Source organism: Hemiscyllium ocellatum, chromosome 5 (genome assembly GCF_020745735.1).
Source record: "Hemiscyllium ocellatum isolate sHemOce1 chromosome 5, sHemOce1.pat.X.cur, whole genome shotgun sequence".
Classification (NCBI taxonomy): Eukaryota; Metazoa; Chordata; class Chondrichthyes; order Orectolobiformes; family Hemiscylliidae; genus Hemiscyllium; species Hemiscyllium ocellatum.
The window spans coordinates 67095859-67111553 of NC_083405.1; the positions used below are offsets into that span (position 1 = coordinate 67095859).

At 43.9% G+C, this 15695-nt stretch overlaps 1 protein-coding gene across 4 annotated transcripts in view; it reads left to right on the forward strand.

Annotated features, from left to right (window-relative positions):
• The window catches only part of ddc (dopa decarboxylase), a 129465-nt gene that overhangs the window by 89517 nt on the left and 24253 nt on the right, over nt 1-15695 (forward strand). For all 4 annotated transcript variants that reach the window (XM_060825494.1, XM_060825493.1, XM_060825497.1 and 1 more), the window contains 2 exons: nt 3976-4052; nt 8184-8203. In XM_060825494.1, coding sequence (XP_060681477.1) covers nt 3976-4052; nt 8184-8203 — 97 coding nt within the window. The remainder of the gene's footprint in view (nt 1-3975; nt 4053-8183; nt 8204-15695) is intronic.

Here is a 15695-nt window from a genome sequence, read left to right on the forward strand (position 1 = left end):
TTACTCCAATTCAGAACTTTAACTTCTATGTCAGATATATCCTTTTTCATAACTATTTTAAAACTAAAAGAATTATGATCACTTGCCCCAAAGTGCTCCCCTGCTGACACCTCAGGCAGTTGCCCTGTGTTGTTACTCAAGAGATGGCTAAAGTGAGGACTGGAGATTAAAGTTGGGAGTGTGGTGCTGGAAAAGCAGATCAGGCAGCATCAGAGGAGCAGGAGAATCGACAATTCGGGCAAAGTCCCTTTATCAGAAATGAGGGTGGGGGGTGGTGAGATAAATGGGAGGGGTGTGGGGCTGGGGGGTAGGTAACTGAGAGTGCAATATGTGGATGGGGGGGGGGGTAATGGTAATAGGTCGGAGAGGAGCGTGCAAAGGATAGGTGCGAAGGAAGATGGACAGGTAGGACAGGTCATGAGGGCGATGCCAAGTTGAAAGTTTGGAACTGGGATGAAGTGGGAATGGGGGAATGAGGAAACTGGTGAAATCCATTTTGATGCCATGGAGTTGGAGGGTCCCGAGGTGGAAGATAAGGCGTTCTTCCTCCAGGTTAGGGAGTGGTGATGGAAGAGGCCCAGGACCTCCATATCCTTGGTGGAATGGGAGGGGGGAGTTGAAGTGTTCGGCCATAGGGTGGTGGGGTTGATTCGTGCAGGTGTCCCAGAGATGTTCTCTGAAATGCTCTGCAAGTAGGCGTCCTGTCTCCCCAATGTAGGGGAGACCGCATAGGGAGCAACGGATACAGTAAATGGCATGGGTGGAAGTGCAGGTGAAGCTTTGATGGATGTGGAAGGCTCCTTTGGGTCTTGAATGAACGTGGAGGGCAGGGAGGGGGAGGGGGTGGTGGGGAGCAGTAGATGTGGGCTCAGGATTTGCAATTCCTGCGGTAGCAGGGGAAGGTACCAGGAGGGAAGGATGGGTTGGTGGTGGGTGTGGAGCTGACAAGGAAGTCGCGGAGGGAATAGTCTTTATGGAAGGTGAATAGGAGCGGAAAGGGAATTACATCTCTGGTGGTGGGGTCAATTCGTAGATGGCGGAAATGGTGGAGGATAATGCAATGTATACAGAGATTGATGGGGTGGAAGGTGAGAACCAGGAGAGTTCTGTCCTTGTTGTGGTATTAAAGTGGAGTTTGAGGGCAAAGGTGCTGGAAGTGGATAAGATGAGCTAGATGGCATTATCAACCATGTGGGAGGGGAAATTGTGGTCTTCAAAGAAGGACGCCACCTGGTGTGTTCTGTGGTGGAACTGGTCCTCCTGGGAGCAGATCCGGTGGAGGCAGAGGAATTGGGAATAAGGAATAGTGTTTTTACAGGAGAAAGTGTGGGAGTTGTAGTCTAGGTAGCTGTGGGAGTAAGTGGGTTTGTAGAAGATGTCAGTGTTAATCGGTCATAGTTGATGGAGATGGAGAGATCCAGGAAGGGGAGGGCATTGTCTGAGATGATCCAGATGAACTTAAGGTTGGGTGGAATGTGTTGGTGAAGTTGATGAACTGTTCAACCTCCTCATGGCAGCACGAGGTGGCGCCGATATAGTCACCAATGTAGCGGGAAAAGGTGAGGAATGGTGCCGGTGTAACTGTGGAGGATGGACTGTTCCACGTAACCGACAAAGAGACAGGCATAGCTGGGGCCCATGAGGGTGCCCATGGCTACCTCTTTTACCTGGTGGAAGTAGGAGGATTCAAAAGAGAAATTGTTGAGTGTGAGGACCAGTTCAGCCAAACAAATGAGAGTGTCAGTGGAAGGGTACTGGTGGGGACTTCGGGAGAAGAAGAAAGGAGGGCTTGGAGGCCGTCGTCATGGCAGATGGAGGTGTAGAGGAATTGGATCTCCATGGTGAAGATGAAGCGTTGGGGGCCAGAGAAATGAAAGCCTTGGAGGAGATTGAGAGCTTAGGTGGTGTCCTGAACGTCACGTTTTGCAGCTTCTCCAGTAGGTCCATCCACATACTGAATAAGAAAATTTTCTTGTATACATGTAACAAATTCCTGTCTATCCAAGCCCTTAACACAATAGCAGTTCCAGTCTATGTTTGGCAAGTTAAAATGGCCTTACCACTACAATCCTATAATTCTTACAGATGTCTGAAATTTCCTTACATATTTGCATCTCAATTTCCTGCTGACAATTAGTGAGCCTGTAGTACAATCACAATGAGATAGTCATCCCTTTCTTATTTCTCAGTTCCACCCAAATAACCTCACTGGATAAACTCCCAGGAATATCCTCCCCAAGTACAGTTGTAATGTTATTCCTAACCAAAAATGTCTCTCCCCCTCCACTCTTGCCCCTCCCCTTTCTATCCTCCCTTTGACAACTATACCCTGAAACATTAAGCTGCCAGTTCTGTCCTTCCCTGGACCATGTTTCTATAATAGCTATCAGTCTTATCTCTTTCTCTTAACTATTTGACTTACTCCTCTTCTCCACTGTACCAGCCTCAGGCTTATCCCTTTGCTCACGATCTCTCTGGGTCCCATCCTCAATGCCCCAGCCCCCCACCCCCACCCCATCCTTACTAGTTTAAAGCCTTCCAAGTAGGACTAGCAAACCTCCCTGCTAGGATATTGGTCCCTTTCCAGTTTAGGTGGTTAGAGGTTATTGTGATTACACAATAAGAGGTGAGTTCAGAAGAAGGCATGAGGTGAGAGGAATGTGAAGGGGAAGCACTGTTGCCCTTGAATGTTGAAGCCTTTAAGTTTGTTTTATTTGCTGTTCATTTCAATACTCTTGAAAAATGACTCGATAGATTTTTTTAACTTCAGGGGGTATTGTTTTCATAAATATGGGCATAACTGGCTAAGCCACCATTTTTGCTCATCCATAATTGCCCAGAGGGCAGCTAAGATTCAAGCATATTGCTATGGGTCTGGACCAGGAAAGGATGGCAGATTTCCTTCCCTAAACGTTATTAATGAACTAAATGTTTTTTACAACAATCGACATAATCGCCATGTGGCTATCTTTTTCAGTGCGCGTAAATGCAGGTCTAATTCTTTGCATCTGAGGTAGACATCGTCATGATTCTAGGGTTTTGCACGAGATTTTTTCAGTTTCAATGTCGCTGGACATTCCATAAACAGATCCTGTGTCCCCGGCAGACAATCGAATGTTATTATTTGAGATGCAAATAATAGCCCGAATGGAATTAATATTCCCTATGGAATGCAGAAACAGTTTCTAATAATCAATCAATCAGTGGCAATAAAGTTTCATTTTTGTGACAGGCCTGCTATTGTTATGGAATTTGTGCTCCAAGAGCTACTTTCACCTGATATCATCCAGTGATGATAATTGTTGTAATTTCCTAAATGCCTTTCATCTCTTGACTGTAAAGTACCTTTGAAAAGCCTTCTAAAATTTCATTTATAATGATAAACATATTAATCAATGTGTTCATCAATTCAGTCAATGACTCCATCGCTTGGTTATCCATTAACAATCCTTCAGCCTTACTGCTGAAGATTGAAGGTAGGCTTAGTTACTCTCCTCCTATGTAAGTACATGCAGAACCACTCACTGTTCATTTTTATATTACTAGCTAGCTTTAACTCAAACCCAAATTTCATCTGTGGCCTCCATGATCTTTTGCAAAATTATACAGTGTATGATCTGGATAATTATAGGATTTTCACCTGAAAGACAAGTATAAGATGTGGATATTACAATTGTGTGTTATAAGCTTTTTAAAAGTTTTATCTTGTCTATCCTGGTGTTGGCTTTTTTTTAGTGGGCTTGAGATCATTATTCCACAGCTGTTAGTCTTTTTCATCCATTTTGCTAATTTAATTCCTTCCTATACATAAGGAATTTTACATTTCTTCAAATATATACAGGTAAAAATGAACTGCATGATTTAGAATACAGTAATTGTTTCTGAATATTGTGTGCATTTGAAGTTTCGTGTGCATCACATTTGGTAAAATACACAGCTAAGTCAAACAATTCATTAAAAATATGTCACTTTTAGGGTGAAGAAAAGATCAGAACTTATTGGAGCTTTTAAAATGGATCCCCTTTACCTAAAGCACGATCATCAGGACTCTGGTATTTTTTGGATTACTGTTGGCTAAATTATTTTGGAATTGTACAGTTAATGGAGCTGATTGTTAATCTTTGTCTGAAAGAACCTCACATTATTATAATATTGAATCAATTGGAATTGTGCATAACTGTCAAGTTTCAAGGTGTAGTTATATAGATTATTTGTTAAACTAAGAATAAGTACCTTGTCCATAACAGCAATATTTTGAGAAAATAGTGTCATTAAGGTTTTTTTTCTAAATAATAAGAACCATAACAATTTGCATTTATTTAAGGAGGGAACAATTAAACATTTGGCAATTTTGTGGTGATCATAATGGCTTTGACCTTCACAATGTTTAATATGATTAATTTACAGCTCATCAGGGCTTTTTTATTCACTTGGGGAACATGGGCATTGCTAGCTGGGCAAACATTTATTGCCCATCCCTAGTTACACTTAGGAAGGTTGTGCTGAACTGCCTCCTTGAACCACTGCAGTCCTTGTGTTGTAGGTAGACTCCCAACATTGTTAGGGAGGGAATTCCAGGATTCTGATCCAGGACTACTGAAGGAAATGGCAATATTTTTCTTAAGTCAGAATGGTTAGTAGCTTGGAGGGGAACTTGCAGGTTGTGTTGTTCTGATTTATCTACTACCTTTGATCTTCCAGTTGGAATTGGTTGTGGGTTTGGAAGGTGCTATCTGAGGGCTTTTGGTGAATTTCTGCAGTGCATCTGATAAATGGTACACACTGCTGTACTAAATGTTGGTGGTGGAGTGACTGAATATTTGTGGATTGCCTCAGACATGCAGTTTAATAATTAGAAGGTAATTGAGAGATGAAAGTAAGTAATGGTGAGGTAAAACTGGGTAGTATCAACATAATTTTGAATCTCATGTCATCTCTTTGGTTACCTGATGTGCAACTGAGAAATAGAGAACCTTCAGTTCTAACATAATGGAATTGGGAAAAAAAATACTCAGTGCAGGAGACTTCCAGGAAATGATCAAATGGGTTGAGGAGATGCTGACTAAGTGGTAGCATTATTTGACTTACAACCTAATCAAGTATAGACTAGTGCTTTGTGAACACAGGTTCAGATCCTACCATGGAGTCACACATAGTACAAAAGAAGATGACTGTAATGAAAACAGAAGTTGCTGGAAAAGCTTAGCAAGTCTGGCAGCATCTGTGCAGAGAAATCAGAGTTAACGTTTCAGGTCCAGTGATCCTTCCTCAGAAGCAGAAGATAGTTGTAGTTGTTAAAAGTCTGCCATCTCAGCTCCAGGGTTACAGTCTCCATTTATTCATGCAGGCCTAGGAACGCAACTCTCCTGCGCAGGTTTGGGCCAATAAGCTCACTCCCCCTTACCCAGTGTTTGGCTACAATACCACCTTCCCCAATCCTAAGAGTATAATCGTACACCCTATGATCTGTTACTGAAATATCATCATCCTCCCCGCCTTTCCCACCCCAACTAGAACTTTCAATCCTCCCTCAACCTGTTTAGCATAACTTCCGATACTTGCTGGTACTGTATCTGAGAGCCAATGGAAAGGGTGGAGGGATGGAACAGGAAGGGAAAAGCAGAAGGAGAAGGGAAGGCCAGAAGTAACTTCACAGAGGTTGGTATCCTGGCACCAATTCACCCTTAATTTACACGTGTAGAGTCCTTGACACTGATACAGCTTCCTCAGAGCCAGTTGTCAGAGAGAACAGAACCTCTGACATTTCTGCTTATATCTGTCAAGCAGGGCTCCTCGATCAGACCAAATTAACAGCCCCAAGCAGGGAACTCAGATTCTCTGAGGTCCATCTGGCTGACTTTATTACAATCACTACAGGAGGGAAGAAGAGCAAGAAAAGAGGAGAAGAAGCTTTGAAGAGAGAATGGGAGATGAGGAAAGGCAGGAAGGTAGAGGAGAGAGGTAGAGGGGATGAGTACGCAGAATGTCAGTGCAAATGGGTAGTGAGAAGGACAGGGGTCTGGAGGGAAGACCAGAGGGTCCAGGACAGAGGTAGAAAGGGGAGAAGTCAGAGTGTGTGGAGAAAGGGGAAACAGTGCAGTGGGTAGGCTGAAGTGTAGTAGAGGGGAAGACAGGGGAAAGCTAGAGGAAATGGGAGAAGTGAAGAGAGGAAATGGAATGGGAATTACTATCATAGTATATAACAATGAAAGTGTTATATTGTATTATAGAAACCAATGATATTCATTATAGTACCAATATAACTAATACTGATAATACTATAATGATAACTATAGTGATTTATTAAACAAGTACAGTTATAACTGGGAATTAAACATTTGAAGTTCCAACAATATTTAAAGCTTTGACAGGTTCCCTAGATCCGAAAGAGATCATAAATTGTTTTAAAAGTAATATTTTCTTGTTAAATTTTAAAATAGACTTTGCTAGATAAAAATTTAGCTACTGTCAGTCTCATGACATTTGGTAAGCTCCAGCACTGATTTACCAAAGGACAAAAGCTAAAATCATCATCATCCTGAAATGTGACACCTTTGCATTGTGTGGATTTTGCAGTTCACAAACACAAGGACCAGCTGACATGATGTTGCCCTAGCAGTGTCTTACAACATAGGGAGTGCAATCGATATACTATGCCTGAAGAGGTCCTAATCCCCCAAAATTCTATACATAGAACAGTGTCCCTGGTCAAAATTATAAAAACTCTCTTGTTAAGTAGAAGTTGATTCATCTAGAAACCGTGTCACAGACAAATTAATCCATGCTTGAGTGTGGAATCAGCAGTTACTGTAAACATCAGTCATCTAATAATCGAAGGTCAACTGGACTCCAGGATGATCTAAGCCTGCCTCAAGTCTCAGGTTTCTCGAAGCACGGTTTTCAGTATATATCCACCTGAAACGTCTACCAACCTCATTGATAAATCTTCAACGATTATGAAAAGATGAATTCTGGCACAAATACTGCCTTCAGTCAATTGCATCCGACTGTATCTCTATTCCTAGAGAAAATAACCTCCAACACTGATTTTATGGACTCAGACAAAATTACATGAATTGATGTGCATCCTGTTGAATATAAAATTACACTTAATTGAAACCCCTTTTCTTACTTGCCTGTCCTGTGTTTGTGTGTGTGTGTGTGTGTGTGTGTCTCTCTCTCTCTCTCTCTCTGGAAGTTTGTTGTGAATAATTTTATTTGAAGTGAACTTCACAAGTAGATAATTTCAAAAGGGGGAAGAAATAAGCAAAATCATAAAACCCCTGTGTTATGGCAAGTAAAAATATTCAATATTTCCCTCACTGTTCTAGAACAGCGTTATGTAAATAATATTTCCAAATTCAGTTTAAGCCTGATGTAATCACTTTTATGATCCATGTGGGATCTATAAACCCAAAAAAAAAACAAATTTACCAAACAAAACCTAATAGAAGAATACTTTATGTGACTTTTATCTTAGCATGTATTAAGATCCACATAACTTAAAAATAAATTAACAGGCAGTTGAGGTCATTTCAAACAATGGGTTACATCTGGAATAACATACAGCAAAGATAAATTTTATCGATCTTATAGCCTGCCCAATTTTCTAACCTTGAATCTTCTTCAGGCAGAAATCCAATTATTTTCCTTCAAACGTTTATCCATTTCTCCCAGGCAACACTTTCCATGTGAAGAGAGTTCTGCCTGTACAAAGCTGCACACAATAGCATACTTCTTCCTGGAACTGTCTTAACTTCTGGGTTCCATTGGTTTCATGCATGAGAACTGCCTTTGCAGTTTCCTCTTACAGTCTGCAACTTGGTCTCCATACTTTAACTTTTGGTTGGTACTGTTTTCAGGCCAACATGGCTCATCAGGACACTGGGACCGATATTTCTTAGAATTTGAAAATTATAATGGATTCCTTACAATTGATACAACACTTGAAAGTTCTCAGTAATAATTACAGAATCCCAAAACATTTTGAAGTAGTTACACATTTTACTTATCGGTACTGTTTCTAGGTCAAAGGCTGTCACATTTTAATGTGCATTTTACTTCATATACTTTGTTTGAACCTCTGATGTATTTGCATCCAATCATTTGAAGCTGCATTGTAGTATTACAGCAAATGAGTCACATTTTATAGTAACCATTCTCTCTTTGTTCTGTGCTTTCAGTACTCATCACTGATTATAGGGTGAGTACCATTAAAGCATTTCTAAACCATAGTAATGTGAAATAGCCTCATAATTCGGGATATAATTTTCAGTTCTGGTCAGGTTCAATGTTCAACTAAATGTATGTTATTATTTTTCAACACCTCCATCTTTGATTTTAGTCTAAATGAAGATTTATTGACCTAAGTTTTGGTTTTCCCATAAATTTATTCCTTTCCTAACTTCTGCTAGAATCATTATTTTGTGGTTCTTCACTGTACTAGTCTTTCCTTGTGGAAACCTAAACAGTGAGTTTTATCAGTATGTTCAATATATAGGATTTTTCACTGTCAAATCCAATCTCCCCAATGTCCACAAATACATCCCTCAAGGGTTACTGGTCTTTTATTGTTACTGTTAATGCACTTCTCCTCAGAATCGAAATGCAGGTTTTTTCACTTTTCTGATCTGAGTTGCTGAAGTCAATTGTAGCTCCTGTACTGCCACCTGGCAGAAGTAAGTGAAAACAACATGAAAAGAGAAAAAAGGAGGGAAATGTTTCTGGCTTCGTGTGATTAAGACATTTTTTTTTTTTGCATGAGTCATTGGGGACCTGATTGAAATTATATAGCTTACGACTTGCAAACTGTCCCCAGTTAAAATGAAAGTTTGTAGAAATCAAAAACCATTTTGCCAGAGCGGTGAGGAGAGAAGGAGTGGTGAAACAAGGGCTGCCAGGAAGGGTGAGTTTTCCCGCATTAAAAGGGACTTACCTCAAGAGTCGGGCCTCCATTTGCCGAGAGGTGTGAGGGAGGAGTGATGGACTTCTGGGAAGTCATATATTTATGTGGTTGCGTTACCCAAAACACTACTCAGGTAGTGTCTCCCACCCATCCTCCTCTCACCAAACAAAAAGGACCTGTGCGCCAGATTGGTAAGGTAACGAGTATTTTTTATTCCTTATTTTTTCAACAGTCTCTTTGGGAATTTAGAATAGTGGGAATGGAATGTTCCTCCTGCAGAATGTGGGAGGTAAGGGTCACCACTAGTGTCCCTGCTGACTACATCTGCGGGAAGTGCACCCAACTGCAGCTCCTTGAAATCCGCGTTAGGGAACTGAAGCTGGATGAACTTCGGATCATTCGGGAGGCAGAGGGGGTTACTGAGCGGAGTTACAGGGATTCAAACTTTGGGAGAAGATTTGTAGCTCGGGTGCTCGTTGTTGTGGTTCTGTTGACCGAGCTGGGAATTTGTGTTGCAGACGTTTCGTCCCCTGACTAGGTGACATCCTCAGTGCTTGGGAGCCTCCTGTGAAGCACTTCTGTGATCTTTCCTCCAGCATTTGTCCTGGTTTGAATCTGCCGCTTCCGGTTATCAGTTCCAGCTGTCCGCTGCAGTGGTCGGTATATGGGGTCCAGGTCGATGTGCTTATTGATTGAATCTGTGAATGAGTGCCATGCCTCTAGAAATTCCCTGGCTGTTCTCTGTTTGGCTGGTTTTCATGTGCAAAACCAACGTAGTGTACAAAATCCCATGCAAGGACTGCACAAAACACTGCATAGGACAAACAGGAAGACAGCTAACAATCCGCATCCATGAACACCAACTAGCCACGAAATGACATGACCAGCTATCCTTAGTAGCCACACACGCAGATGACAAGCAACATGAATTCGACTGGGACAACACTACTATTATAGTTCAAGCCAAACAGAGAACAGCCAGGGAATTCCGAGAGGCATGGCACTCATCCACAGATTCAATCAATAAGCACATCGACCTGGACCCCATATACCGACCACAGCAGCGGACAGCTGGAACTGACAACCGGAAGCGGCAGATTCAAACCACTACAAATGCCGGAGGAAAGATCACAGAAGCGCTTCCCAGGAGGCTCCCAAGCACTGAGGATGTCACCTAGTCAGGGGACATAGAACATAGAACATAGAAGGATACAGCGCAGTACAGGCCCTTCGGCCCTCGATGTTGCGCCGACCGAATCCTACCTAACCTATACTAGCCCAATAACTTCCAAATGCCTATCCAGTGCCCGCTTAAATGACCATAAAGAAGGAGAGTTCACCACTGATACGGGCAGGGCGTTCCATGAACTCACAACCCGCTGTGTGAAGAATCTACCCCTAACATCTGTCCTATACCTACCACCCCTTAATTTAAAGCTATGTCCCCTAGTAACACCTGACTCCATTAGCGGTAAAAGGTTCTTAGTATCTACCCTATCTAAACCCCTAATCATCTTATACACTTCTATCAGATCTCCCCTAAACCTTCTCTTCTCCAATGAGAACAGCCCCAAGTGCCTCAGCCTTTCCTCATAAGATTTTCCTACCATTCCAGGCAACATCCTGGTAAACCTCCTCTGCACTCGTTCTAAAGCTTCCACATCCTTCCTATAGTATGGCGACCAAAACTGCACACAATACTCCAGATGAGGCCGCACCAGAGTCTTATACAACTGCAACATGACCTCAGGACTCCGGAACTCAATTCCTCTGCCAATAAAGCCCAGTACACCATATGCCTTCCTCACAGCACTATTTACCTGGGTGGCAACTTTCAGAGATCTGTGTACATGGACACCAAGATCCCTCTGCTCATCCACACTACCAAGTAGCCTACCATTAGCCCAGTAATCCATCATCTTGTTATTCCTACCAAAGTGAACGACTTCGCACTTAGCTACATTGAATTCCATTTGCCACATTTCCGCCCAGCTCTGCAACTTATCTATATCCCGCTGTAACCTACCACTTCCTTCCTCACTATCCACAACTCCACCGACTTTTGTGTCATCCGCAAACTTGCTTACCCAGCTTTCAAGTCCTTCCTCTAGATCATTTATAAAGATAACAAAAAGCAATGGTCCCAAAACAGATCCTTGTGGTACACCGCTAGTAACTGCGCTCCAAGATGAACATAATCCATCAACTACTACCCTCTGTCTCCTTCCAGCCAGCCAATTCCTAATCCAAACCTCTAATGTATCCTCAATGCCATACCTCCGAAGTTTTAGCATTAGCCTACCATGGGGAACCTTATCGAACGCCTTACTAAAATCCATATACACAACATCTACTGCTTTACCCTCATCCACTTCCTTGGTCACCTTCTCAAAGAACTCAATAAGGTTTGTGAGGCACGACCTGCCCTTCACAAAACCATGCTGGCTATCCCTGATCACGTTATTCCTACCCAGATGTTCATAAATCTTATCCCTTACCATTCTCTCTAAGACTTTGCCCACCACTGAAGTCAGACTCACTGGCCTATAGTTGCTAGGGCTATCCCTACTCCCTTTCTTGAACAATGGGACCACATTCGCTATCCTCCAGTCCTCTGGTACTATTCCTGTTGACAACGACGACATAAAAATCCAGGCCAATGGCTCTGCTATCTCCTCCCTAGCTTCCCATAGGATCCTGGGGTAAATGCCATCAGGCCCAGGAGACTTATCTATATTCATCCTTTCCAATATTCCCAAAACCTCTTCCCTGCATATTTCCAGGGCATCCATTCTAATTATTTGTGATTCCATATTCACATCAGCAACAGTGTCCTGTTCCTGAGTGAATACTGAGGAAAAGTACTGATTTAATGTCTCTCCAATCTCCTCCGCCTCCACACACAACTTCCCACTACTATCCTTGACTGGACCGATACCTACCCTAGTCATCCTTTTATTCTTGACATATCTATAGAAAGCCTTTGGGTTTTCCCTAATCCTACCAGCTAAAGACTTTTCATGTCCCCTTCTCGCTTCTCTTAGCTCCCTCTTTAGCTCCTTCCTGGCTACCTTATAACACTCAATCGCCCCTACTGAACCTTCACGCCTCATCTTTACATATGCCGCCTTCTTCCCTTTCACAAGGGACTCCAATTCCTTACTAAACCACGGCTGCCTCACAAGGCCCTTTACACTATGCCTGACTGGTACATACCTATCGAGGACACGCAGTAGCTGCTCCTTGAACACTCCCCACATCTCATTAGTGTTCTTCCCTTGAAGCCTGTTTTTCCAATCCACACATCCTAAGTCATGCCTCACTGCATCATAATTTCCCTGCCCCCAGCTATAGCTCTTGCCCTGCGGCACACGATTATCCCTCTCCATCACTAAAGTAAAAGTCACCGAATTGTGGTCACTGTCCCCGAAGTGCTCACCTACCTCCAAGTCTAACACCTGGCCTGGTTCATTACCTAGAACCAAATCCAATATAGCCTCCCCTCTTGTTGGCCTGTCGACATATTGTGTCAGGAAACCCTCCTGCACACATTGGACAAACACCGACCCATCTAATGAACTCGAGCTATAGCTCTCCCAGTCAATATCTGGGAAGTTAAAGTCCCCCATAACAACCACCCTGCTACCTTCACTCTTTTCCTGAATCATCCTCGCAATATTATCCTCTACTTCTCTAGGACTATTAGGAGGCCTGTAGAAAACACCTAACAGGGTGACCTCACCTTTCCTATTTCTAACCTCAGCCCAAACTACCTCAGATGGCAAGTCCTCTTCCATCGTCCATTCCACTGCTGTGATACTGTCTTTGACAAGTAATGCCACGCCTCCCCCTTTTTTACCCCCATGTCTGATCCTACTAAAACATTTGAACCCTGGAACGTGCAACAGCCATTCTTGTCCCTGTTCTACCCACGTCTCTGTAATGGCCACAACATCGAAGTCCCAGGTACCAACCCACGCTGCAAGTTCACCTACCTTATTCCTTATACTTCTGGCATTGAAGTATACACACTTCAATCCACCTTTCTGGTTACAGGCACCCTCCTTAGAGATCACTGCATTATTCCTAACCTCCCTACACTCAAGGTCCTGTACCCTAAAGCTACAGTCCTGGTTCCCATGCCCCCGCGGAGTTAGTTTAAACCCTCCCAAAGAGCACTAGCAAACCTCCCCCCAAGGATACTGGTGCCCCTCAGGTTCAAGTGTAGACCATCCTTTTTATAGAGGTCCCACCTTCCCCAGAAAGGACCCCAGTTATCCAGAAACCGGAATCCCTCCCTCCTGCACCATCCCTGTAGCCACGCATTTAACTGCTCTCTCTCCCTGTTCCTCGACTCTCTATCACGTGGCACGGGTAACAAACCAGAGACTACAACTCTGTTTGTTCTAACTCTGAGCTTCCAACCTAGCTCCCTGAAAGCCTGCCTTACATCCTCACCCTTCTTCCTACCTATATCGTTGGTGCCAACGTGGACCACGATCTGGGGCTGCTCCCCCTCCCCCTTAAGGACCCGGAAAACACGATCAGCGACATCACGTACCCTTGCACCTGGGAGGCAACATACCAAACGTGAGTCCCTGTCGCCCCCACAAAACCGTCTGTCTGTACCCCTCACTATCGAGTCCCCAAGAACAATTGCTCTACCTTTCTCCACCCTACCCTTCTGAGCAACGGGGCCAGGCTCCGTGCCAGAGGCCTGAACCTCGTTGCTTACCCCTGGTAAGTCATCCCCCCCACAAGTATCCAAAACGGTATACTTGTTCTTGAGGGGAATGACCGCAGGGGGTCCCTGCACTGTCTTCCTCCTCCCACTCCCCCTCACTGTCACCCATCTATCTTGAACTTTCGGAGTAACTACTTGCCTATAGCTCCGATCTATGACCTCCTCTGCCTCCCGAATGATCCGCAGTTCATCCAACTCCAGCTCCAGTTCCCTAACACGGGTTTGGAGGAGCTGGAGATGGGTGCACTTCTTGCAAGTGTACTCAGCAGGGAGGCTAATGGCTTCCCTCACCTCATACATGTTGCAAGAGGAACATTGCCCTCTCTGCACTGCCATCCCTCTAAAAGTAAGCTTTCCTTAAAAAAAAACAAAAACCAACTAAATCTAAAGAAACAAACAAGGAAAATGCAGCACTTACCCGCTAGTCACAATTGGTCTTATTATTAGGTTAGAGGAGTCGTCTGCAACACAAATTTGCAGCTCAGTGAACAGAACCACAACAATGAATTACAGGGAAGTAGTCACTCCTAAGGTAAAAGAAAAAGGCAAATGGGTTACCGTCAGGGGACAGAAGGGGAACCGGCAGGCAGTGCAGAGAACCCCTGCGGCCATTCCCCTCAACAATAAGTATACAGTTTTGGATACTGTTGGGGGGAGGGGGGAATTACCAGGGGAAAGCAGTGGGGTACAGGGTTCTGGCACAGAGTCTGTCCCTGCTGCTCAGAAGGGAAAGGGGAAGAGGAGCAGAGCAGAAGTCATTGGGGACTCCATAGTTAGAGGGACAGATAGGAGGTTCTGTGGGGACGAGAGAGACTCATGGTTGGTGTGTAGCCTCCCAGTTGCCAGGGTTCATGATATCTCTGATCGTCTTTTTGGGATCCTTAAGGGGGAGGGGGAGTAGCCCCAAGTCGTGATCCATGTAGACACCAATGACATAGGTAGGAAGTGAGATGGGAATTTAAGGCAGAAATTCAGGGAGCTAGGATGGAAGCTTTGAGCTAGGACGAGCAAAGTTGTTGTCTCTGGGTTGTTGCCTGTGCCACGTGCTAGAGAGGCGAGGAATAGGGAGAGAGATGAGTTGAACACGTGGCTACAGGGATGGTGCAGGAGGGAGGGTTTTGGATTCTTGGATAACTGGGGCTTTTTCTGGGGTAGGTGGGACCTCTACAAACAGGATGGTCTTCATCTGAACCAGAGGGTTACCAATATCCTGGGGGCAGATTTCGCTAAGACTATTGGGGTGGGTTTAAACTAATCCAGCAGTGGATGGGAACCAAAGTGTAGTTTGAGTATAGAAAAGGTTGAGAGTAGGGAGGTCCGAAATCAAGTTTCAGGGATGCAAGATGGAACCAGCAAGCAAGAAGTTGGTTTGAAATGTGTCTACTTCAAGGCCAGGAGCATCCAGAATAAGGTGGGTGAACTGGCAGCATGGGTTGCCTGGGACTTTGATGTTGTGGCCATTTTGGAGACATGGTTAGAGCAGGGAGAGGAATGGTTGTTGCAGGTTCCAGGATTTAGATGTTTCAGTAAGAATAGAGAAGATGCTGAAAGAGGGGGAGGTGTGGTATTGTTGGTCAAGGACAGTATTACAGTTGCAAAAAGGATGTTTGGGGATTGAAGTTAGAAACAGAAAAGGAGAGGTCAACCTATTGGGAGTTTTCTATAAGCCTCAGAATAGTTCCAGAGATGCAGAGGAAAGGATAGCAAAGATGATTCTAGATAGGAGTGAGAGATACAGGGTAGTTGTCACAGGGGACTTCAACTTTCCAAATATTGACTGGGAACTCTATAGTACGAGTTCTATAGATGGGTAAGTTTTTGTCCAGTGCGTGCAGGAGGGCTTCCTGACACAGTATGTAGACAGACCAACAAGGGGCGAAGCCACATTAGATTTGGTACTGGGTAATGAGCCCGGCCAGGTGTTAGACTTGGAAGTAGGTGAGCACTTTGGTGATAGCAATCACAATTCTGTTATGTCTACTTTAGTGATAGAAAGGGATAGGTGTATACCACTGGGCAAGAGTTATAATTGGGGGAAAGGCAATT